We start from the raw sequence: 26,984 nt of genomic DNA on the forward strand, positions 1-26,984 counted from the left end.
GAAGGAAGTCTGGATCTTTAGAGAACTTAACAACCCAAGTGTTATCTCCTACACCAGTTAATTATTAAAATAGTTCAATATTTGGGCCCTTAGCATCTGCTTACCTCACAATCCTTAATAGATTTTTATCTTCACAACACCCTGTGAAGTAGGGATGTATTTAAAAACCAAGTGATTTGCCCAGTGTCGCACAGGACATTTGTAGTTGAGCTGGGAAATGAAAACAGGTCTTTGGAATCAGTCTAGTGATTAGGGGACTGGACAATCTTCCTTACACTATGGTTTATTAACCCTAATTAATGCAGGGGTACTGCAGTCATGTATTATAATGAATTGTGCTCTGTTTATAAGATGACAGTTCAGTTTTCCAGCCATCACCACAACTTCAGTTCCTGAAAGAAGAAAAGACATTTGCATCCAGGGTAAAATTCACTGCACTCACAAAAAGCAGGGATATTTAGGCTCTATACAAGTGGAGTGTGGGACAGTCCAGGAGAGGAAATTAACACCTCCAAGCCAGTACCAGGGTGCCTGTATGCTTAAATGGTAGTTGTAGACCTGCAAGCCAGTTACTTCTGGAGCCACATAAATGTGGATTTGAAATCTCTTTTCTCGTCTGCACTTAGTACTACACCAGTGTGGCTACTTGGCTGTCACGGAGAGCCTTCCCACAGCATTCAGGGAGTGCACAGCCACTTCGGTAAAGCCACTCTACAGGGAGATCCTATGTGCAGCTCCTATGGGGGGGATGAGGTGGTAACAGATTTTTTCAAAGCAAGGTGAATTGCACCCCCAGAGAAGAAAACAAGAAGCACTAAAGTTCAGTCTGTCTTCGTACACCACCCTTAGATAACACATTACACCCCCTATCTTAGCTTTAGCTTCTGATCCATCAAATATAAACACCATAGGCAAGATTCTGGCCACCTGATCCATCTACTGAGGGCTGCATTGGTGGTATAAGGCAGGCAGAAAGCCAGTCTATTCAGCTATTCCCCTAGCATAGAGGAATCCCCAGAAGATGTAGAATCTGCATACTTGGCTTTGTGGTGCCTCTCTCCTTCTGGCCACCACATAGGGGGCATATTGGGAGCATAGCAGTGAAGTAATGGTTGGAGTTCTGCTACACTCTGGCAATCCCCTGCTGTAATAGAGCCTGTTAGGGGGACTGTGCAACTGATCGTGATTTAGAGCAGCTCTAAATTCTGCTGGGAGAGGGCCCCTCCCCAAAGATTAGGGAAAAGCAACCGTTGATGCTCTGAGCTGGGGCCGAGAGCTTCACAGTGTGGGAGGGGGCTCTGGGCTGAGCCTGGGGCAGGGGGTTGGGGTGCAGGAGGAGGTGAGGGGTGTAAGCTCTAGGGAGGGAGTTTGGGTGCAGGAGGGGGCTCCGGGTTGGGGCAGAGTGTTGGGATGCTGGCTCTGGGAGGGGGCTCAGGACTGGGGCAGAGGCTTGGGGTGCAGTAGGTGGTTCGGAGTGCTGACTCCGGGAGGAGGATTGGGGTGTGGGCTCCCGCCGGGCGGCACTTACCTCAGGCGGCTCCCGGTAGATGGTGTAGCGGGACTTAGGCTCACTTCCTGACCCGGCCCCATGCCGCTCCCGGAAGGAGCCAACGCTCCTCTGCAGCCCCTGGGGGGGGCCATGTGGCTCCGCGTGCTACCCCTCTCTACTGGCACCGTCCCCCGCAGCTCCCATTGTCCATAGTTCTCTGTTCCCGGCCAATGGGAGCTGCGGGGGCGGGGCTTGCAGGCAGGAGCAGTGTGCGGAGCGCCCGCCCTGGGGCCGCAAGGGCGTGCTGGCCGCTTCTGGGAGCGGTGTGGCTTTGGGGCAGACAGGGAGCATGCCTTAGCTTAGGCCAGTGGTCACCAAACAGTCGATCCTGGAGACTCTCCCAGTCAATTGTGATTTCTAGTGGTTCAGCAGGGCTGCCGCTATCTGCTATAGATTTTCTGTAGAATATGTATTAAGTACCTGTTGCACTAATTGTGCTTGAAAAGTTTATTTTATGAAATTGGAACTCAGTGACTTAGCCACTGATTAATAATAATGATCTGTAAGTATATTTTTAAAATAATACTTACAGATGATTAGTTCTCAGTTTAAGTAATTCACCATATCCATGTTACTTATTAACTATGTCCAATCTATTTCAGTAAAAATATGAAGCTTTATAACTTTAACCAATAACAACTTCAGGTTTTCGGGAGGCTTCATTATGGATATCAGACAGATAGATAGAAAATGCGTAGGTGTCAGCATGGTCTAGTAGATTCAAGTTCCATTCCTGGCTCTCTCATTGGCCTGCTTGATCTTGAGAGAGTCACTTCACTGCCCCATGCCTCAGTTTCCCCCATCTTTAAAATGAGGATAATGATACTTGCCTCCCCCTGTAAAGTGCTTGAGGTCTACTGATGAAAACACTAAATAAGAGATGGGCATTAATATATTTTCAATGAAACGAAAGAAGAACTTTTTCCTTTGAAAATAATGCCTCTGACTACTTCCCCAAATTTTTTGTAGCTGAGTTGTTTGTAGGGCAGAGCCACTGTTGTATAATTCAAATGGCTGCCTGATCATAGAACAGACACTAATACTTGGCCCGTGTTCAGCATGATACTTTATCACTTGCCTCACTTTCAGTGCAACTTGTCCTATTGAAATCAATGCACTGTTTGACCATGCCAAACTAACTGTCCAGTTAGGTCTTCCCAAACTGGTTGAATCTGTAATGGTATGGGCAACAGTCCTCCAGATGTGGAGAGCAGATGGGAAGTGGAAGGAGAACGTGACTTAAAAAATATAAGTTAGTCTGAGGTGGACCCTGGTGATTGAAAAGTCACTGTAAGATTGTGGTTGCTTGCACTGTGTTTCAGGCCTGAGTCCTGAGATTTAAAAATAAAGAACATATGGGCCTAATTAAAAAGAACAAAGGAAACAGAGAGTGGGGGAGGTGGAGGGGAACAAATCCAGAAAATAAGAAACAGTTGGACACCCGAATTATAGGCATCTGATTTTTACTAGATTAATTAAAGACTGCCGAAGAGCTAACCCCACAGCCATTTGGCGGGGTGGGGGAGGCAATGCAGTATATTAATTACACTTTTTTTTTTAAGACTTGTGGTTTTGTTGTAATTCTTTTTATCATAGCTTTCCTGATAGCAAAACCTATAGAAAAAGCTTCAATTCAGCTGCCTTTCTAACTCTCTGTTTTCAGTTGCTCATGAGTTCTTCAGTATTCTTCTATTTAGGCTGAAATTTTCCATGTTTATTTTCAGTCGTAAGTTGCATTTCCTTTTGGGAAGGCTTTGGGAAATCACTTCAGCTATTTGAGTTAGGTGAGCAGGGAAAATATACTTTTCCCTATTCTGAAAAATATTTATTTTGTCATGGGTAACTTCATCAATTGTACTTCTCATGTATCTAAAAAGGAACTTTGTAACTTAAGTAACTTTGAATTTTTCTCTTTTAAAAAAAAAAAGCTACAAGCAATTACAAAATAGTAAACATTTTATTATGTTTTGGTTTAATTGCTTGCAGCACTATAGAGTTGTAAGGGAGGTTTTAACTTGTGTAGTTAAAAATGGTTCTTGCCTTAATTTTTAAAGATAAATTAGATGCAAAAATGTATCCAGATACATCTGCTTATCTGCTACATATCTGGGCTGGCCCTGAGGCCTTAAAAACCCTGTCTCTTTCTTAGCTAGAAGAAAAGGAGTACTTGTGGCACCTTAGAGACTAACCAATTTATTTGAGCATGAGCTTTCGTGAGCTACAGCTCACTTCATCAGATGCATACCGTGGAAACTGCAGTAGACATTATATACACACAGAGACCATGAAACAATACCCCCTCCCACCCCACTGTCCTGCTGGTAATAGCTTATCTAAAGTGATCATCAAGTTGGGCCATTTCCAGCACAAATCCAGGTTCTCTCACCCTCCGCCCCCCCCACACAAACTCTCCTGCTGGTAATAGCCCATCCAAAGTGACCACTCTCTCTATTGTGAAGAGAGTGGTCACTTTGGATGGGCTATTACCAGCAGGAGCCTGAGTTTGTGTGTGGGGGGGAGGGGGGGTGAGAGAACCTGGATTTGTGCTGGAAATGGCCCAACTTGATGATCACTTTAGATAAGCTATTACCAGCAGGACAGTGGGGTGGGAGGGTGTATTGTTTCATGGTCTCTGTGTGTCTACTGCAGTTTCCACGGTATGCATCCGATGAAGTGAGCTGTAGCTCACGAAAGCTCATGCTCAAATAAATTGGTTAGTCTCTAAGGTGCCACAAGTACTCCTTTTCTTTTTGCAAAGACAGACTAACACGGCTGTTACTCTGAAACCTTTCTTAGCTAGGGTGATCAAGGATATTCCCACAACGAAAGCCTTGGGGGAGTTTTTCTTCCCAAAGCCTCTTCTCACAAACTTTCACCAGAAAGGATATCTGAGTTGAAGGATGCATTGTTCTTTTTACTACACTAAATGGGATTTTTTGTCACTGAAACTAAATTGCTGTTGGTAACGAACTGATGTGAAGCCTGAAAATTTATAGAAGTGAACTAGTAGCAAAAGTCTTGATTTTGTTTGCCACTGAAAACTTGAAGGAAACATTAACACTAGAGGAGGCATGTTAAAGAAAACAAGAAATAGGAAGCATCTGCAATAAAGAGAAGTTGAAGAGAATCAAGAGAATAAAAGTGTTAGGCAGAATAAGTGGGATGTGATAGAGTGGACAATTAACACTGTCCTTACGCTTCTGGATTGAAAGGTGGTACGTCACACATGAAAATGTATTTAGTGATTATCCAAGTCCATAGTAGTTGTCTAATATTCAGCAATTAAATTGCTGGCAATTAAATTGTAGGCAATCCTAAGATATACAAGTTTAACTGTTCTATTGATTAAAAAACTTTGAGATTCCCATGAACTATCACAAACAGGTGCTAAACAGAATCAAATTCTATTCCATTTTTGAAAGTTGTAGCTTAAAGCTAAGTATAAATTGTCAGTGGAACGTATGTGAATACTTGCATTGCAAATACATGTTAAATATGAAAAAATAATAAAACGTGTTAGTCACTTATTTACTGGGGCTTGAATTGGGGGTTCTTTGTTTCCCTTTTATCACCCGATAGTACAAACACCTTAAATAAACACAAGTTGAAAGACTTATTAATGGTTTTAAGGTTTTCCCTCTTTCTTTTTCTTATAATTGCAGGCGAAACCTTACAAAGCTGTCCCTGATCTTCAGCCACATGCTGGCAGAAATCAAAGCAATCTTTCCTAATGGCCAATTCCAGGGTGACAACTTTCGTATCACAAAAGCAGATGCTGCAGAGTTCTGGAGAAAATTTTTTGGAGACAAGTAAGTATTGCTGGTTAGAAGGATTGTGAATTCTGTCTTATAACATGCATACAGAGAAGTACTGTTTTAAATAATGCAAATAGAATAGATATGTTTTTTTTGCCAGAGTTGCCATAATGATTTCGCATTTAGTTTCTTTATGGTTATATAGTTTCAAGAAGTAAAGGTTGGGTGCAGTAGTTCTCTTCTGTAGGTAAAATACATGTAAAAAAAAATGAACTACGGATGGCATGAAGGGAAAATTAGGAAGAAAGTTTTGTTTTCCTTTTAGTCTTTCAAATTGTGTTGCTGTAGAAGGTGCAAAACCTATGATGCAATTTCTTTTTGTTTTCTTAAAATTAATATGAATTTTGATCCTTTTCTCCAAATCCCATAAACAAGTCCTATCTGCTTTTCACTTTCCTGTTGGTTTCCATTTCCAGTTTGTCCTTCTGTGTGTTAAGCAAAATTTTAAATTTGGAAAGTAACGTAAGCTAGGACCAAATTTTTCAAGCAAGATAGGAATATAAATTACAGTAGTCTCTAATCTGACTAAAACCAGTACTTGTCTCGAAATCCTCTTCTGCTAACCAGTGTAACATTAGAGGCCCCATCCTGAAAACAGCACACTTACTCCTGTCCATAATCCCTTTCATTTCAGTTTAAGGAATTATTTTCACTTAAACATTGACCACAGTGTGTTAAATTATTTCATCACTCTTCTACATCTGAGAAATTAAATTTGAAGGTGAATATGAACACTTCGTTTCTGATCCTGCAAACACCTGCAGCTAAATTTGTCAAAATGAGAGAAGATACGTGGGTGGAGGTGAGATGATTTAGGTCCTTGAAGGTGAGGGTAAGAAGCTGCTGTCTTGTCACTCCAGAAATATTTTCTATCCGTCTAGTAAACTAAAAGGCACTTACTCCATACAGTCAGAAAAAGATAGTTTCACCTTAATTAGATACTGGCACTCCAAAGATTGTCTAAACCATATTTTTTAGGTTAATGGATACTCTTGGAGTAGAATAAATACAGTTTATCATTTTTTATGGGCCATTGCGTCTAGGGTGAATTTTAAGATATGTTTAAGATATGCAAAACCACAATGCATTGTATGATGTGTATTCTCCTTGCCTACATGTCCTGCTACAAGAGATTTACCATAGACTGAATTAGGAACTTTAACTGAATCTGATGTTCCCTGCCCATATTGCTACATTTTCAATGAACAAGTTTACTGCCTAACGCATACTCTCAGATTAGTAACGTTTGACTATATTTGGTTTCTTGAATATGTGTGCTACTTTACAAATACGTTAAGATGGAGTCCCTGTACTGAGGACCTTAGAGTCCAACTCTGATATGACGTGTGGAATAACAGTTAAAGTGCAGGAATAGATGGAAACAACATATCTGTCTAGATGAGTTCTGGGAGGCTTAATGAAAGAAGCAAGTTTTTAGAAGAATACGCTGTACAAGGAGGGTATTGTGAGCATACAGGATTGTTTAAAAAACTGGCAACTAAATAGAGCACTTCAAACACAAATTGTAACATTTTAAAAATACTTTGTGGACTTTATGCAGGCTGTAGATGAATGTGATACAGTCTTGTCACGCCTTCATTATCAGTATTTATTACAAAACCCTTTTATAATGGCAGGAACAGAAAAAGGTTGGCGAGATTCATAAAGGTTTTTTTTGTTTGTGTTTTTGGTTTTTTAAGGTCACAAGGGACCATTATGATCATCTAGTTTGACTTCCTGCATAACACAGGCCATAGCATTTCACCAAGCAATTCCTGAGTCAAGCCTTTAATCTCTACTTGAGCTAAGGCATGTCTTTTAAAAAAGACACCCAGTCTTGATTTAAAACACTTCAAAGGATGGATAGTCCGCTATGGCCCTAGGTAATGGTTCTAGTGTTTAATTACACTTGCTGTTAAATTGCCCCTTACTTCTCATCTGACTTTTGTCTAATTTCAGCTTCCAGCCAGTGGATCTCATTTGGCTTTGCCTGCTAAAATAAATAGTCCTCTATCTGAAATCGTTTCCCCATATAAGTATTTATTTCTGATCAATTCCTGATCATGCCATCTCTTGATCTTCTTTAAGAGAAGTTTCAGAGTAGCAGCCGTGTTAGTCTGTATTCGCAAAAAGAAAAGGAGTACTAGTGGCACCTTAGAGACTGACCAATTTATTTGAACATAAGCTTTCGTGAGCTACAGCTCACTTCATCGGATGCATCTGATGAAGTGAGCTGTAGCTCATGAAAGCTTATGCTCAAATAAATTGGTCAGTCTCTAAGGTGTCACTAGTACTCCTTTTTCTTTTTGTTAAGAGAAGTGAACCTGAGCATGTTTTATGCTGCCATTGGCCCTGCTCAAAAGATCTTTCAAAACATCATCAAGGGTCAGAAAAAAATGTATTTTTTTTGAGGATTTTTATTGTCAAAGGCTCAGGGCATGTTACTTAAAATTTCTTGTGATAGAGCACCCTTTAAAAAAAAAAAAGTCAATTAAAAACACCAAGTTGTAAATATCAAGTTTTTTAAATGCCCACACATCATCTACTTTTCATTTAGTGTGTCCTTCTTTTCTTAGTTATCCTTAGAGTTTGGTCCCTTCCCCTTTTTCGTGCTATCCTTGGATAACTTTACCTGCTGTTCTGGCTGCAACATCCATTTCTTTGCTGAATACTTACAGATCGCAACCATAAATCTAAATCCAACTCTGAACTTCACCCTTGGCTTGTTCATTTCCTTCTGACCCCTCCTCTTTCTCTGCTTTTCCTGAGCCAGCTGACTTAGTGCCTCTCTTCTCCTTCTTGTCTCTTGTCTTCATACCTCTGTTTGTGCCACACTTTCCTGGTGATCTAATTTCTCCATTTAAAAAAAAAAACAAAAACACAAAAAACCACCTTTCCAGGTGGATTCTAATTTCAACTGTAAATTTCTTGGGGCTTGGACCATGTGTTATATTTTGCATGGTGTCAAGCATAGACAGACCTCAATAAGTAGTTGCTATTTTTAGTAGGCTGACTTTTTAAGAACCTGCCACTTGCCCATGATTAACAACCTCACTTCTCAGTAGTAAACAGTTAATTTGTGCTCAGCATGCTTGGCATTCACCCAGATTTAGTTAATTGTGTTTAAGTAACTGTAAAGCATGTAACAGCATGAATGTTGAATATCTAGATGAGTAAAAGTTATTGTCTTGCATCACCATTTAATCTCTTTATGAAATGAAATGCCTGAAGCCTTTAAGGCATGAATTGTCTTTTAATTCACTGAGTATCACACACTGATATGCCTTTGGGGATCACATCCTTTTAAGGTGGGCGTGTTTTGACAAATTGGTCTGCAAATACTTACTTATCCCTTTCCTAGACATAGTGCATACTTCAAGCTTTAGGGTGTTGGACGAGATGTAATAAATGATGAAATCTCCAGTGTTCATACTGGTAAATATGTTCAATATTGAATTAATTGCTCAAATATAGATAGTATATTCAAACCTGCCTGCTGAAGTTTGGCCCCATAGACATAAATTTAGGTCCCAATTCTGCTATTGGCTCCCTCCTGTCAGATTCCTGTGTCAATGCTGAACCCCACTGAAGTGAATGGGGATCTACATGTGATCAAAATTCTACCTCTAAAAAACAAATGGACAGGATTGGGGCCTTAGAGACTTCAATAAAAGTGATAGGATTTTTCAGGGTTGCTGGCCACCCAAAATCCCATTTAAGTCAGTGGGAGCTCCAGGACCTGTGGAAAAACAGTCCACACATTTAGGTTTCCAAATACAGATTTAAAAGCCTAACTTTAGGCACCTAGGTCTGAAAATTTTGGCCCATATATCCAACTTCAGTAAGGTGCCCTTCAGAACTATTACAGACATATATGCATTGTAAGCATATTAGTATGTTGCTTCAACTTAGATACAGTTGCCTTTGATGGATACTGGTTCATTGACCTTCTGTGTCAAGCTCCTTTTGCATCAGCACTTTTAAATAGAGCACGTTGCGAGTGAGATTCTAATTGCAGAGGGAAAAACTCCAATAACTTCTTGAACAAAAATCTTATTTTTTGTTTAAACAAACTAAAATTTAGGAAAACGGCACTATTCAGAGCAGCACTTATGCACGTGCTTCATGGTAAGCATCTATTTAATTGCCTTCCTGAATTAGGGCTGTCAGATACATAAGAGGGTTCTGGTATGTGCATAATTCATAGAACACCTTATCCAGAGATCTTCTACTCATTTTTACTCAGTCCTTATTCTGAGGACAATGGGAGTTTGCTCAGGTAAACACTAAGTAAATTACCTTGAGATTTGGCTCCTAGAGAAATAATAAGCGGTTAAAATGAGAAACATGGAAATAATTATGTTACGTTTTGTGTCCCTGAGCAGAGAGATGCAATTATTTCTTTGTTTATAGCTGATCATGTTATGATTTTTCAGAATACAAATATAAACATTTTCGAGTTTCTCTGAAAAAACAATTGGAAACCATCCCACAATCCCACCTTGTTTTGTAGGGTTTTTTTTTCTGACTAAATTTTGAAATATAAATGAAGCTTTAACAAAAGTCATGATCCATTATGTCCTAGGCCTGCTCTTTAGATTTTTGGGCCTTTTGGGCTTTGTCTAGCAGCAAAGTAAGGGACATGCTGCTTTTTATTTTTTTAATGTGAATGTACAGTAAATTCTCAAAGATCAATTCCTGGCATCCAGTCTGTGCTGAACACTTATTTTTCTCTTTGACTGCTCTTCCCAAATGAATTGGAAACTTTTTATTTTGTTGCTCTATAATAAGCAGTGTTGTTTTTCCAAGAACACGTGTTGCTGCGCTCATTCTTTTACAACCATCAGGGCCTCTACAAATACTTTAAGGCACATTCTGCAGGTTACCAATATATGCATCAGAGCATGCTTGTCTTCCTTCAGAATTTACAGCCAGCTATGTGCACAGCCAGATGGTTTCAAATTGTTTAATTAAAAATACATTAATAGCTAAGATAACTATTAGAAGTTCCTACTGACTATTTATCTAGCCATCATCAGTTGACAGTTTCCTTTAGGCACCACAGAAGTAGGTCTCACGGGAGTATTTGAAGGAAGACCGGGTTTAACAGATTTATTCATTGAGGTCATTCCATTAATTTCCCTCCTCTTCAAATCCCTCCTCAAAATCCACTTCTGTGGTTCCTAAAGGAAACTGCCAAATGACAGTGGCCAGATAAAGGGCCACGAAAGACTTCTGCATGGAAGAATGTGTGAAGATGTTTGTGGGAGAAACAGGCAAATAGGAAATGGAGGCTGCCATCCTCCATGGACCAAAGTGAGTGGAAGGTTTGTAGCACATTAAATAATAAAGACCATTACAGATCAGGACTAAGTAATGAAGGAGCTTAAATGTAAGGATCAGAATCTTTTATATGAGACAATGGGGAAAGTTGAGCCAGTGCAGGGGCTCAAAGGGATGACATGGTCAAAATAATGGGGCAGAAAGATGATCTTAATGACGGTGTTTGGAACCAGAGAGACAAGCCTTGAACAAGTATGACTAGGTTTGTTATGCCATTTCACAGTCAGTCATTGCACTAAGGTCTTGATGTCACTAGGCCTATAGCAGTCAGTTCTGTGTGATGGGGTGGATTCCTTGTTGCAGCCATGTTCATGTAAATTAGCATGGAGGCAGCTAGCACTGCCTCTTCCTGACCTTTAAAAAAAAACAAAAAAAACAAAACAAAAAAAACACCTTTGTACTGAATTAGTAGATCAGCCACTAACATGGGTTCCCCAAATACTTTCAAATGGAACAGGAGTATGGCCAGAAAAACAGAGTGATCTGAGACTGACTTTGCAGAAGACCTAACTTGGATCCCTGATAGCGTGTGTTGCAATCCCTGATACAGACAGAAAGGAATTTGGAGAAATGTGGGGTGACCCCACATAAAATAGAAAGCTCTTTTTTTCCAGCCCCTTGCTGTTCCAGATCATGCATGCCCACAGATGGTTGTGGTCCTTGATGACTGTGGGTGTTTGGAACCCATTGTTCACTAATGAAGCCATGGTGTGTAGGCAGCTCTGTACAGATATGTGCTGCCTCAAGAAATACTAACCTGTAGTCTCCAAAGAGAGTCTGCTTAGGCAAGGTATACGTACTCCTTTGCTCCTTCTTTATTCCCAGAGCCTCACCCTCCTTTCCCTTCCCTACCCTCCTGTGTTAGGCTTCAGTTGTACTTCTGACACATGGGGTCAATATTGTAACTGTTGTATAGAATGGGATGGCATGGTGGAGCAGAAGTGCTTTTTCCCCCTTGTGACTGATCTTCTCAGGCCTTTTTTTGAATTGACTTGTGCGGTTGTTTGCTCTGGGCTTCAGAACCAAAGGAAGCATGAGGTCCATTTTTCATACTGGAGGGTGTTTGGAGCAATATTCTAAGAAAGCTGTGTTCAGTAATGATAAACTGAAACCCACATCAGTTTCCTCAAACATTCAAAGAATTTTTTGTTTAGATCTGGGTGACTGCTTGAATTTTTAAATAAATTCACTTTGGACAGTCATGCCCCTTTTGTGTTCGCATTCTGCAGCATTTCTGAGAGAGTTGTACTGGCACGGATGTTGGCAGAATGTCAGTTTCCAAGTTACACACATACATATTCACACCACAGGTGCTTCTGAGCTCCTCTACTTCGAGAGAGAAGAAACAATGGCATATGCACATCTGACCAGTGCAGCTCAGATATTGCACGTTGAATGTTCACAGAGATAATTTTTTTTTAATCCATAGTTGTTGGTTCTTTTAAGCAAAACATGCAAATACTTAAAAAGTTTGAGGAAAATCCCAGTTTGCTCTTGGATATTCTATGAGCAGAAAAAGAAGCTAAATCCATCTGTTAAATTATTTGTTGTGAATTACTTGCTGAGCTCTAATCCTTCAAATGGCTTGGAGGAAGCTTGGCTTGGCGTTTTAGAGTATGATATATCTTGGAATCCTGAATAACCCTACCCTTGGGGCAAATGCTTATATAAAAAGCAGTTTCAATAAGATGTCTAAAACAAAACTTTTACTCTGCCCAGAACAGACCTCATGCCACCAATTTGTTATAAATGCAATTACTACTGTCACTCTATCAGAGAAAATAGAAAGGCAGTCTCCACTGGGAATGTGTTCTTCTGGTGGGCGCCTCAGATGAGAGGAAGACCAGAGGTGATTATCCAGATACAGTCAGGTCTGCAGCAAGAGACAGTGTTTAGGTGTATATGAGACACTTTTTCTGCATTAGGGTCTCAAACAAGCTTCCTAAAGCTTTAAAGAGGACCATTTTGTTGTTGTTAAACCAGCATAGGTACGCTTTGACTGCAATTGAAAGGGTGCAGAGACTCCCACTGATTTCAGTGTGAGTTGGATCAGGCCCTAAGTGAGCTTTAAATTCTTTCGATTTAGAAAAGTTCTGTCTCAAATAAATAAAACACACCTAAATACATAACAGATGGTTGTCCTTAGCTCCCTAGTGTTTTAATTCAGGTGTACGTTTCAAGCCACTTCACATATTTATTCCTTTTATATATTTTCTCTCTGATTTTAATTAATTGTACAACAGCACGTCCAAGAGCATCATAAAATAGCACATATAATACATGTTTATGAAAACAAACTAAAACATACAGCCTGATACTTTCTGAAATTAGTACTGCTTCCTAGAAGACATCAGAAAAGAGACAAACTGTTGCTGAACATATGTTTAAAAAAGAGAAAAGCCGTTTTTTGGGCAGCAAACAGTTTGAGTGAATTTATAATGAGGATAGCTATCTTTTTTAGTATTCCTAATATGAAATACTCCCCAGAATAATGCCTCAGTAACAGTACATCATACAGCCAATGACAGCTTATATAGTTATTAAATATAAGACAATGCACTTATTCATCCTAATTATACAGAGAGCCTAACATGGTAGGGGGTGTCATATTGCATCTTCCTGATGAACACAGCAGAGGTGCGTAACCCCTCCTTCTCCAGACAAGTTCCCACTGATCTGCCTAATCTCATCAGGCATGTGCAGAAATACCTGCCAACATCTAATGCTGGGCATCATTAGTGGCATGAAGCAACAAACAAAACAAGGACAAAGAGCCTGGAAACCATTAGCTGTAAATACTTTGTACAATTCAAGATGGAAAAGAGGCAGATTGCATTTGATTGTAAACCAGATCCTGTCTTCTTTTATTGTAAAGGAAACATGCTTTCTCTAACATTATTTAGTAGGCTTGACAAACATACTGTTCTCTATAAATCCTTATCTCAGCATTCATTTTATAAGCAGCATCTGAAGTAATGTGTTTGGATTTAAATAATAAAGACACCTGTACAAAACTGTAGATCCCCAACGTGTAATAATACACCAGAAATCACAACAGCATTAAAATTATCATTCAAACAGGAACTCAATCTGACAGCCACCTACCAAAGCTCCTTTCTACCACTTTACTGTTGTGGGAAGTTTACTCTCAGCTTTTTCTAAATACTCCTACCCACACCTTTTGCAGTGTGCCTGGGAGATTAGTCCAAGTAGCCTGAATTTGACAAAGGGGGAGGATAGATGGGGAGGAACAAGTTACATAGTCCTAGAGACCTCACAGAGAACACCCTGCTAGCAAACTCCCTCTTTTCTATAAAAGGCGGCCTCCTGCTCAAGGACTTCTCTTGACCACAGCTGTCGGAATGGCGCCGGGAGAGAGGTAGTCCCTCAGGTAGGCTGGTCCCAAGCTGGTTAGTGCCAAAAGCTACAGAGTGACTTTATCAGAAGCAGAAATGAGTGTTTCAACAACAAACAGTTCTCAGCTCTCCTGGGGACAGTAAATGATGGTCAAGGCATAACAGGCCAGATCCAAAACTCACTGAAATAACTGGGAGGGCTCAGATGGATTTCAGTGGACTATAGATGAGGAACACCTTTTTTTTTTTAAACACCTGTCCTGGAAGATTATCGCGATAAACTTCAGATGTTATTTCACTGGTTTAATCTCTCAACTGTGAACATGTCTGTCATAGGCTGAGTTGCAGATGGGCTGAATTGTGCATTAAGGTGTCTGACCTTGAAGTTTTGTATCTATATTATTTTTTTAATCAGGTGAGGGGTAATAACATTAAGTGAATAGAGGATGGTAGGTCCTGTGTATCGGTCACATCCAATAATTTCTTCATGAAACTATAGCAGGTGGAGAACCAAGAGGGAGTTCTGACAATCCTGTCACATCACTCATTTTTGCTTGCATTGTATTGAGATTACACTTGCATATGAGATTAATTTTAGCTTTAAGAGTTTGGATTTCCTCTTCTAACCCTTGCTATTCTAGTACTGTGATCTTGATGCTGTCACCATTCAGAAAGTTTAATGAGAGAATCAAAGAGGAAGTCTAATTTATGATTACCTGTTTAATTCCTGTAATTGTGACACCTAAATTCATATATAACTGTAGTTTTTAACACCATGGATGCACAGAGGTTTTCTATCTTTGTACTTTAAAGTCAGTGCAACATTTTGTTCTTTCTTTACCGTGATCAAAATTTGATGTGCATTCTTTTTTAAATGGCATCTGATGTGGTATCTCTCTTCAGTTCTTTGTGGTTTCCTGTTTTTCATACACAGACGAACATATCTGCGGAGATCTATTCGGCTTCATCATATATCATCATTTATGATTTTCTCAATACAAGCTTCAAAATGACATTTCGATTTCCAGGTCTAAAGGCTTTTATGAATACAGTAAAGGCCAGATTAGGATTTTTCCCTGCAGCAGAAATATGAACTCAAGTCCTCAGCGTTCTGCTTTTAGCTGAAAGCTTTTTTTTTAAAGTTAGGTGAATTGGCAAGTATTTACTTAGTGTGGAACAGTCAGATATAACTATCATTTTCTTTTATAACTCCATATTACTAAGTAATCTGAATTACTTTGTACATGTAAAAAGGAGATGTGAAAATGTTTGTGGAATAAAAATGTTGTGGGGTTTTTCTAAAGTTAGTGTCAACAGCAGAAGCCCATGAGGCATCTGTAGCATGTGTGAGGGTTGTATCTTTGGCTCTTTAGACTGTTTTTTAGCATCCACATACACACAAACTGGCTTTAAAAACACAAAATCTTACACATTTGCTTATGCTCTAATAAATTGGTTAGTCTCTAAGGTGCCACAAGTCCTCCTTTTCTTTTTGCGAATACAGACTAACACGGCTGTTACTCTGAAACCTACACATTTTAAAGTCTTGCAAATAACTACAGATCACCGAGAATGTGATCCTGTAAAGTAGGCTATTCTCTACTCCTACGGGGCATTGAGGTCAGTCAGTCCACCTTGCAGGGAGAGATTTAATGCCGTGCAGAATTTAGATAGTAACCTTTATAATGACGTCTGGGTGAAGAAGAAGCAGCAGCAGTTGTTGATGGGTGGTCTGCCATGGTTTGTAAAGGGTTCCTCCACGTGATGGGCATCGCGTGGGGTGCCAGATCTCACCATCTTCATTGACAATGGTTGGCAGAAGAACCTGCCAGTTTGTGCAGCAGATGAGTTAAAAGGGACATGGGATACAGAAGGATGGGGAGAGGACCTGAGGTGAACAAAATGTGACTCTGCTAGAGAGGATCAGTTTAGTATGTCTTTGTTCTGAATTGCTCTTTCCATGCCTGCCACGCTCTGCTCCAGAGCTACAAATAAAAGTAGGGGCAGATTCTGCCAGTGGCACAGGAATAAGGGACTCATTCCCTGTTAACGCTTGACAACTCAAAGCACTCAGCCGGCCTCTGTCTAGCTGAATGAGGCCTTCAGTACATTTCAGCTGCCCTTCCTCATTAATGGTAGCATCTATTCATCCTATGTTGAATTCGTTTGCATCAACAGGCTTCTTCTTTTTCTCCATGCTGCTAGTACTTTGGGCTGAGAGGTGCCTTCCCCCAGCTCTTGTTGCATTCTTCAGAAGGGAAGCAGGATTTCCCCCCACCCCCAGTAGCAGGCTCTCAGCCTAGTAGCATCTTGAACTGTTGAGTCCTCAAGTACTAAATCCCTTCCTTAAATGCTCAGGTAGACCTTGTTTCTAGTCAGGAGAAAAGAGAATAAAGTCTCAAACGCTGAATAAAATCATTTATTGAATAAAGTCTCAAAAGTTGCTTCAAAGTTAGCTACTAAATTGGATTCAGAAAAGTAGTTTGGATTATTTATTGGAAGAGCTTTCAAATTTGTGCAGATATAGACATGGTAAGAGCTGCACTCTAATATCCATGTAACTGTTATAACCCGTTACCATTGCTGTCATCCTGCAGTTTTTTTTTTTGTCACTACTACTCATTCTGTAACAATGTTCTTATTTCTAAAAGCAATTTCTTTGGGAGGGGGTCGGGAGAACAGCCATATAGTCAAATAGAGCAAGCCACACTCTTTGGCAGTGTCTTAAAGAGCCTTTCCCTTCCTTAGGTTGCTGATGTGAACTCAGCTTTGAGTAGTGATGTCATAGCAGTTATCTGAAGGTTGTTGGCCTGTACAAATTGAACTGGTATAAATGAGCCTTAATCACAAAAACTGCAATCACGGTAGGCACTAAATAGCATACTTGTTAGTCTGAACAGAGGCCAAAGACCATGAAGACAGAACTTCCCATCCATCTCAGAGGTGTTTCCTTCAAGTCAAGATTGGGATCATGTGGGGTGGTTTGCTGTACCTGTTCTGTGGATAAATAGAGGATTTTAATCTTGGAACCAGAGACTCCATCAACTTTCCCGTGCACAAAATTCACTTACAGTAAAAACAAACTAACAAAAAACTCACCACCACACCATTTTGGGAAATAATTTGGCTTGAATATTTTGCATAATAAAATAAAAGGGAGTTTAACAACATCCATTTAATGGAAAATAAGATGTACTAGCATTTGATTGAATCCTTGCAGAAAACTGAGCTTTAGTTTTTGTAGCAAAATCAAACATAATTAAATTAATGTCAGGCTTGAGTTGTGCTGTCTAAATAAGAAAATTTCTTCAATATGGCATCTTATTAAATCTTTTCTCTCCCCCTCACAGAACTATAGTGCCATGGAAAGTGTTCCGGCAGTGCCTTCATGAGATTCATCAGATAAGCTCTGGTTTGGAAGCAATGGCTCTGAAGTCTACCATTGACTTGACCTGCAATGACTACATTTCAATTTTTGAATTTGATATCTTCACTAGACTATTTCAGGTAAGATTCTTAAAATTTTCAGCATTATGGAAGAACTTAGATCTGTGAGTCACCAAATGGACAAAAAAAGTCAGATGGTTGGAAAATAGTGAATGACTCAAACATTAGACCGTGGAACTAACTTTGTTTATTTTTTGTTTTTTGGTATCAAAGCCTATATTTTAAGATACACCCATAAAACAATATGTGCATAGTTTGTGGACATGGCTACCCTAATTGTGATGCAGTTGTGGCAACTCATGCATTTTTTCCTGCATTTAGATTTCTCTCAAACAATATGAGCCTGGGTTGCTCACTTTAGCCTCTCTATATATTGTATATAGGAGTAATTATTAGGATGCAATTCTGGTAAATGAAGTCTATCACTTATTCAGGCATTGGCTGTTTTTCTTCTTTGTCTGAAGTGTACATTGACAATTTAATGAATTGTTTGTGAAAATTATTTTGTTTGTTAAAGATGTGCTCACTGTGAAATCTGGATCCAGATCTGATTTTTTTTTTTTTTGAACGCCCACAATATTCTGGCGTGTTCATTTCTGGGGATTTGGTATAGTCCATTAAAGGGCTAGGGACCATTTGCAAAAGTTGGATGATAGTAGGGTATGTTGAATCCAGGGCTTTTGTTTCTTTATCATCTCTTACTTTCACCAAGTGAAATTGCCAGAACCAATAAAAGTCAAAGTTAAAATTGTTCAGGTGTAACCCATCTCTGTTTAAGCTCTTCTGAGGCCAAACTCAGAGTCTCAAAACACAATCAAAGCATTCCCCTTACAGAAATAACCAAAATGCATCTTTTATCATTATATTTCAAGACTTTTTTTTATTTATTTATTTTTTTTTTTACTGGTGCCTTTGCTAGAGCTAGTGTAAAACTCAGCTATTTTGGATTTCAAGGATTTGTGTGAATCTTTGGCTTGTATGGTTTTGCACCTTCCAAGCTTTGCTTTTGAGTTTGGGGTTTGAGTTAAACAAAACATTTCATTGCAAAATTCAGTTGAAACACCTAAACTTTGCCTGGTTTGAATAAGTTTCTATTCCAAACAAAAACTTATTCTGTGTTCAGCAGAAAATTCTGAAACCTTTTTGTTGAAGCTGAACTGGTTTTCAGGCTGGTAACTGTAAAAGGTTCCTGGGGATACCAAGAGCTGTGGGGGCATTGTGTTACCTCTCTGCCTCATTAAGAATGAGTTTTGCTGGCAATTAGACTGTCAGCTGCCTGCCCCTCCAGTTTATCTTCCTCACAAGCAAACCTCTTGAGGCTCTCCCGGCCCAAATGTTGCTAGTAGGTAACAATTGCAGCATTCCAGCCCTCAGAGATATTTCTCTGCAATCCTCAGCCCCTTCTGCTGTGCATTTACAGAATATATTAAGTTTGCTGCTCTTAGAGTCAGTACATCACAATTTATTAAATATACTCTCTTCCCTTCAAACACAGCACTGAATTGGCCTATACTAAAAATAAAACAAGTTCAACAAAAGAGCAAGGATAAAGTGATACCAAGTAAAAGAGATAAAAATAGAGATGGTTACAAGCAAATAAAAGTGAAAACGCGTCTAAAACTTCGTCTAGCAAGATACTGTCTTTGTTCAAATGGGTTCTCTCACCAACCGTCTCCTTTGCAGCTTTTTACGGTCCAGCCAGGCCAGGAGCCAAAGATCAAATCACCTGCTTTATTTTCTAGGTGAAGGATAAAGATGGAGTTGAGACATTGAACAGTAGTGTCCCCTTAATTCTATAGCCTGGGGTGCCTTTTACACTGCTTTGCAGCCAGAACAGCCACTCCTGGCCTGCGCATATACAGCCACCAGCATGTAAAATCACTTCCAGCTATGTTACATGAATGCTGTCCCAGCCATTCATGAATTCCAGACAGGGCGACACCCACATATTCTTCAATTCAAGCCTTGTTCCCCAGAAATGTGCATCTTGCACTGCTCAGTATCCTCTTGGACCATATAAGCTCATAGTAAGTCCATCATTCCAACACTGGGTAATGATTATGCACCAGCCTAAGTAGAGATTCCCAAACACTTCAACCAAACTACACTGGTTTAGATAAAACATTAAAACAAGTTTATTAATTATAGAAAGATAGATATTACATTATTACAGGTAGAGATGCATATAAGTCAGGATTGCTTACAAAAGAAACAAATGGATAAACACAAATTAATTCCTAAACTTTACCAAAGCTCATAGGTTTAAAAGCAAAAAAGGGTTTAAAAGCAAAAAAGGGTTATCTCCCCATCAGCTGCAATACATTTCACATGCTGCATCTCCTTCCAGTCTGGGACCACTGTTCCCTCTCCCCCCCCCCCTTTGTTCTGTGCTTTGAGAGTCATTGTCACGAGCAGAGAGATGGAAGACGGAGAGGGGTTATGTGGCGGTCACTGTCCCTTATTTTCATACTCTCCTTCTTTCTTTAAGGATTAACCCCTGCTGGGGTGTAGATAAACAGTTCCCTTTGTACTTGAGAGTCGAACCATGTCTGGGATGAAATGTAAATTTCTTTTTAACATCTCTCCATTGCTGAAGAATGGCTGCTTAAGGAAATGATAGCCCACTCTATTTTGGTGAAACCTGTCTGGGGTTGCTAGTGTGTCTTTGTCTCTGAAAACTGTTACCCGGAGTTACAACATTTTTCAGTAATGATATAGCAAAATCTCATAATTTTATATGCAGTGATGTTACACACATTTCAACAGGATACTAATATTCAGCAGATTGAGTTTTCACATCACACCTCACAAGGCATACTTTGTACAAAATATATCATAACCTTATAAATATGGTGAACATGGGATACAGGATGTCACAGGAGTCTCTCTCTGTTCCCTAAGGGATTGCCTTTGTCTTACAAGTCAGGAAGGCCTCCTGGGGAATTCAGTCTCCTGAGTCTCTCTAGGGTGAAGGAGCCATGTTAATTCGCTGTCTCTCGAGTTCAGGCAGGTTTAGCTTCATAATTTTGTTTATGGTTAATACGTAAATTGAGGTTAACCCACATTCCTTTACCTAGGACAGATGTGTTTGTCACCTTTACCTAGGCTAGACTGTCAGGTCTTAAACATGTTCCAGTAACATCGTACAGAGAGAATTCATAACTCACATATAAGGTTAATACATGCATTTTACAATGATATTGATATATCAGTGTGAGTAACATGCTAGCTAATACCTCACAAAGCATATTTTGTACAAATACTGCAGCGGTGTTTCAGGTGTGAATACAAGGGTGCCTAGGATCACAGTAAACAAACCCAAACCTTGGCTTGGGGGTTTGATTACAAGAGGTTCTAAGAGGAACACTCCTACTAACTATACCATAAATTAGTATAGTTTGGAGTAATGTACAATTACTCTTTATACGAAAGCTATCCTATTTTTCCTGCTTTGCTTACAAATCTGACACACAGACCTTTTTGCTCTTTTAATTTCTATATATTAACTATAATTATGGAAAGGGAAGGCTGTGAGCTGAGAAATATATTTTGTTCTGGCCCTGCGGTGTCTTGTAGATTGTTAGGAGGTTAGGTTTGGTTAAGAGCTGTTTTGACTCATGAACTGGAGAGCTCTCCTGAAGAATTGTTACTCTGACAGAGAGGGGCTTCCAAAAACCTTCATAACTGACACATTTTATCCCCACTTTCCTAGCACAAGCAGCATGTTTCTAAAAAATGTCACCTGTAAATGGAATTTGCATAAGAGAGAGTTGAACAGTCTCAAGATAGACTGTCTTATCCCGATTTCCCTCTTCTAGTCTCTTCCTTGACACAGGCGCACCCCCAACCCCGCCACAAATCCTTTAGCCACTGAGAGGCACTATTGTCTTTCAAAATGTTGGTTGTTGAACACTCACTTTTTTTATGTTGGTACCTTAAATACCGAAATAAAAGATGTTTTCTTTTGATTGAGGTTATAATCTGACATGTCAGGTGTGCTTCAGTGCCAGCTCTTTGAAGTAATTGTGACTCAAGTGAAGTGGCAATGATGATTCGTCAATACCCTGAAAGTAACACTGTCACTGTTCATCTCGTTCCCTGGCCATAATACTGGTATGACAACTGACAGGATCAAGAAGTGTAGAGTAATAAAAAGGATGACAGTTCAAAAATCAGTGCTCCACTAGACTTAGTCTATTAGTATAATAATGCAGGGTCTTGTTTGAAAAAATAAAGCTGTAACATGCTTCTTTGCTGTGCATTCATACAAACTGTGCAGCTTTCATGAGAGACTTTTGATGCTATTTTGGGGCCCAATTCTGTGAACACTTACTATCAGTCATAACACTTAATAAGTTTACTGGGACTACATATGTTATCAGTGAACCTTGAGATACTGATCCTCCAAAGATCTTACACAAGTGCTTAACTTGACACATTGAAGAACTTTGAAGGACTCCTCACAATGCATAAAGTTATGCACATGTGAAAGTCTTTGAAGGATCAGCGCCTTAAACAGCTATATTAAATCAGATATGTACATTTTAAGTGAAATAGCCTGAAATAATTTCAGTCTTTGTCACAAGTAGTCTTGAGTTTTATTCTAACAATTATCTAATTGGATTTATCATTTCATTCTTTGTATTCTTTTTAGCCTTGGGGTTCAATCTTAAGGAACTGGAACTTCTTAGCTGTGACACACCCTGGGTATATGGCATTCCTAACATATGATGAAGTCAAAGCAAGGTTACAGAAATACAGCACCAAACCTGGGAGGTAAGAGGTTTCACTGATTACTGCTTTACAAATAAACTTGGCTGTCTCTAAAGCTAAGTAATTATACTGGATCCATACTCCTTGGTCACATCCATTTGTTGTCTGGTTCGAGGGGAGCAAATTGATAACTTGATTAGTCAACATCTTTTTTTCCATTTGTCAAAGTAAAACTGTATGATCTCTAATATATAGCAGTTTCTATTATAAAGACTGTAGCTGAAGCAAACTTCAAGCCCTTTTTTTGTAACAGGATGCAGTTTTGCCACCCCGAGTGCTCAAAAAACGAGAGTCAATCTCAAGCTTTTTTTTCTCTGTACCCTCAAGGGCTAGAAACTTTAAGAAAATGCTGAGATTCCCCTCACTTTAAGAAACACACCAAATGTATCTGTGTAATATAAATAAATAGTAACATCTTGAGGCTTGGGATAACATCAGGAGAGCTAGTAACAAGAGGGATGACTGATCTTGCATCTGGGGTTTAAAGTGACAACTTGTGCTGAAATCCAGTGATCCTCAAACTTTTTACTTCATTACCCCCCTTACCTCTGTTTGTGTCCCTCCCCCCCACCCGGAGCCGTGGTCCGGTCCTGCACCAGCTCTGGGGAGAGGAAATGCGGACAGGTGGGGGCGGGGGTTGCGAAGTAAAAAGCTTGGGAACCACTGGCTTTCAGCGCCCCCACTGTAAAAGGTGTTCCAGTGCCACTGTCATAATTTAATTAGTATTACTTGCAATATGTTGTTGTCAAAAGCACATACTTGGCTCATCAGTAATTGTCTGATGTCATAGGAACTGTACATTGACAAGGTTAAAAATGATCAGATTTGTGTGTGTGTGTGTGTGTAAATTTTAAAAATCTTGTGTTACTATACCTATTGAATTATTCAGCTGAGCTAACTTTCCCTATTTATGTTTATACTTTGTATTATTTGTGTTTTCCCCTTCACTCAGTTTTGGCAAATGCAAATACATGAGTCACTTCATTCTTGTTCAGTTGTTTTCTAGCCAGTGTAGTGTGTCCATATTTCCAATGGAAAAATGGGACACCGCATGGGACTAGCCCAAGCCCGCCCCCCCCCCCCCGCTTTCCCCCATCCCACATGTGGGGCTGATCCGAACCACTTGCCTGCACCCCTCAGCTAGCATCATTACTGAGCCCTGCCTGCTACTCGCATGGGGTTGGGACTGGTGTCACTGCTCGCTCGAGCCATACCCCTGCCTGAGCCCTGCCTCTCTCCCCATCCCTGCAAAGCTCGCATTGCCGCTCATCCCCCTGCACCACTTTTTTGACAAAACTGGGCATTTATCCTGTTTGCTCATGCCCACTGATCACCAGTTAGCAAGGGCAAATGGGACAAATGCCCACTTTTGCCAAAAAAGTCAGGCCAGCCGGGATAGGGCTTAAAAAAGGGACTGTCCTGGCCAGAACGGGACATATGGTCACCCTAAACCAGTTTCACTTTCTTTTTCTCACCTTTCATGTTCTAATGTTTAGGCCCCTAACACTTTAGGGGCACACTTTTATGTCTGACTGAAGAAACATCCTGAAAATTGGCAGGATGAGGAGAATGTCATTGGAAAATAATTTCCAATATTGGGTTTTCTCTTTTAACAAAACCTAAATCATATCTTTTTACCTGGCCTGTAAACGAATCTTGCTTTACCAGTTTAGACAAGTTGATACTGATCTCATGCACATATGATAAAACCCAAATAAAGAGGTCATGATGATTTTCAGAGTAGTGTGCTTTAGTTGATCATTAATGAAGTAAAAATTATGATTGTCGGATTATAAAGGAAAAAAAAGGTCTTTAAAAGTTCATAGATTTTTAAGGCCAAAAGGGATCATTAGATCATCTAGTCTGACTTCCCGTAAAACACAGGCCATAGAATTTCATTGTTATCCCTTTAAAGTGTCCAATAACTAGTGATTAGCTAAAACGTATCTTTCAGAAAGGTATTCAATCTTGAACTGAAGACTTCAAAAGAAAATCTTATCCAAATCTGCTTTAATGTTCCCTGTTGCATAGAATTAATTTTAAGACCAACTTCTCTCTCTCTGATTAGTATCGCTAGGGAACTTGTTAGGTTACTTACGTGAAGTACTGAACCTTCCAGGGAGAAATAGCTGATATAAAGTGAAATTGTTTGCTCACTTTAAAATGTTCTGGCAATTCTGAAGTTTTTGTTCAAAAGCCAGTGAATAGAAACAAGTTACTCGTCCAGTGAAATCTTGGCGTCATTGAAGTCAATGGCTGTTTTGTCATTAACTTCAATAATGCCAGGATTTCACATTTTATATTTATTGTGGAGGAGATACAACTTTAAGCAGTGATATTTCACACTACAAATCTGATCACCTTTCTGTGGCTGGATTTCCTGTTTGAGCAATTAAAAACCTGAGGTGATGTCTGACATTGAAGATTCCATAATTTTTAATAAGAGCAAGAATTTGCTCCTGCATTCTTGCCTATAATTTTCCTTTCTCTTCTATTGTGCAATGTGCTGTGCATGGTTTTTACTCCTGGCTGCCACCTGTTCTACACAAAAGTGGCTGAATTTCAGTCATGCTGTACATATGTTATCAGAGAAGCTCTTTTGAGTACAGTAGTTCAGAGTAAAATAAGCTATATAAACATTGGGGCTGATAAGGATTTTAAGTGAATTTTAAATCAAATTAGGCCTTTTTTATTAAGGAATTTTTCATTAACTGTATTTTCCCCTTAATTTTCTCTTCCTTAAATTTTTCCATTAGGTTGCTCTGCGACTTTTTTATTCTTTTTTGTTTAAGATTTGTGTTTTGGTTGTCTGTATTGCCTGTTTTGAATTAACTTACATATTAATAATGGTATTTTTCCAAAATTAAAAAAAATCCTTTTTGAGAATTACAGATTTTGCAAATGCTTTTTTGTTAACAGACACACAATCCTGCATAAAATTCAGAAAGTGAAAAATCCAACTGTTAATACAAAAGAACTTCCATTTGTTTATCTGAAATATCAATGATATCTTATATTTTTTACAGCTCTTATACATACAAAATGTTCTTGTAATTTTATATAATTTATTATTTGTATTTCAGTAGTGTCTACTGAACCCAAGTGAGATCAGTAATCACATTAGGCCCTTATTTACAAATAGGAGATGATCCTTGCCATGAATAGCTGGCAAAGTAATGCCCTGATCCTAAAAAAGACCTAAGTGTACACATAACGTTATATAATGGGAATATTCAGTTGTAAAGTTAACATATATAAGATTTTACAGGATTGGGGCCTAAGTAGACAACATACCAAAAGTAGTGTAAGGGAACCATTATCCTCCCAATTTTACATGTGGGAAACTGAGCACAGACAAGTTTATATGATTTACCCAAGGTCGCATAGGAAGTCTGTGGCAGAGGTGGAAACTCCGTCCAGATCTCCAGAGTCTCAATCCAGTGCCTTAACCACAATACCACCTTTCCTCTCCATTTGTTTTGCCAAGCATTTTTATTAGAATTGACTTTGTAACTCATTGTCCTCCAGCTACATTTTCAGACTGAGTTGCACTCGACTGGGGCAGTGGGCCATTGGATATGTAACTGGTGATGGAAACATTTTGCAGACTATACCTCACAATAAGCCTTTATTTCAAGCTCTAATTGATGGCAGCCGGGAGGGATTGTGAGTACAAATGATAACTTTTTCATTTTATATAATATTGATGTATTGCTTTGCTAATTCATAATTTAAAGCATCAGAAGTAGTAGATGATATGGCTGTTTTGTAGTTGTTTGGAAATCCATGACTATTACTTTTATTCATCTATAAAACACTTCAAGATAATTCAGTTAACCGAAGTTGACCATATTTTATGGCAGATAAATTCCAGGGGAAAATGAGATTGGGGAGTTATAATTTAAATTTTGTTTAATATAAAAGTCATAAGTGCATAAGCTGATCATGCAATTAGTTCTGCTAATTGCTCCTGTGTAATACTGGACAATGGATATTAAATATATTTGATAGCTTTGCCTATGCTTTATAGGCCAAAAATGTCCCAGATTTTTAATATTTTATTTGTGTGTGTGTGTACGCACGTGCACGTGCGCACCAAACTTCAGGTTTTCTGGGATTTTCCCTGAGAACTTTGATCTTTTTATGAAGGTCTCAAGAATTTAAAAGTTCTGTGCAAAATTGTAACTTTTCTAAGAGGACGTTGGTTCTTTGTGGCGAGTGCCACAAATAGGCATCTGTATCACTCTTGAGGGGGGGAGTGTGTGTTTGTGTTTTTACACTTTGGGATTACTTTTAAAAGTAAATCAGAGATTACTGCTCTACTTCAGCCAATTAATTCTATTCCTAAAAGTATCATTTAAAATTTTGAATGCTAAGTGGTTTTATCTGAACAAAGTATCAGGATTCCTGTCTTGTAAAACAGAAGATGTTTTATTGTTGCTCCTATAACATTCCTAGACAAGAAGTACAGAAAAATAGTTAAGGTTGAGAGTACATAACAGTAATTTAGGGTGAGTGCATTACAGGAATGTTGTAATTATCCCAAATCGAAGTGTTTTAAACCCAGACATGTTAAGGTATGGAAATACCTAGTCGAGAAACCCAGGCAACCTTGAGTCTGCCCTTTAGTGGGACCATACAATAACCATATCGTTATGATTTATCCATTTTAATATATGGTCCCAGATGAGATTAAACTGA

The 26,984-nt window shown here is 39.1% G+C and overlaps 1 protein-coding gene across 4 annotated transcripts in view; it reads left to right on the plus strand.

Moving 5' to 3' along the window:
- The window catches only part of CBLB (Cbl proto-oncogene B), a 194,944-nt gene that overhangs the window by 87,273 nt on the left and 80,687 nt on the right, over positions 1–26,984 (plus strand). For all 4 annotated transcript variants that reach the window (XM_073306576.1, XM_073306566.1, XM_073306585.1 and 1 more), the window contains exons 4-7: positions 5,212–5,358; positions 17,414–17,570; positions 22,165–22,286; positions 25,812–25,949. In XM_073306576.1, coding sequence (XP_073162677.1) covers positions 5,212–5,358; positions 17,414–17,570; positions 22,165–22,286; positions 25,812–25,949 — 564 coding nt within the window. The remainder of the gene's footprint in view (positions 1–5,211; positions 5,359–17,413; positions 17,571–22,164; positions 22,287–25,811; positions 25,950–26,984) is intronic.

This window comes from Lepidochelys kempii, chromosome 1 (genome assembly GCF_965140265.1).
Source record: "Lepidochelys kempii isolate rLepKem1 chromosome 1, rLepKem1.hap2, whole genome shotgun sequence".
In the NCBI taxonomy this organism is placed as follows: domain Eukaryota; kingdom Metazoa; phylum Chordata; order Testudines; family Cheloniidae; genus Lepidochelys; species Lepidochelys kempii.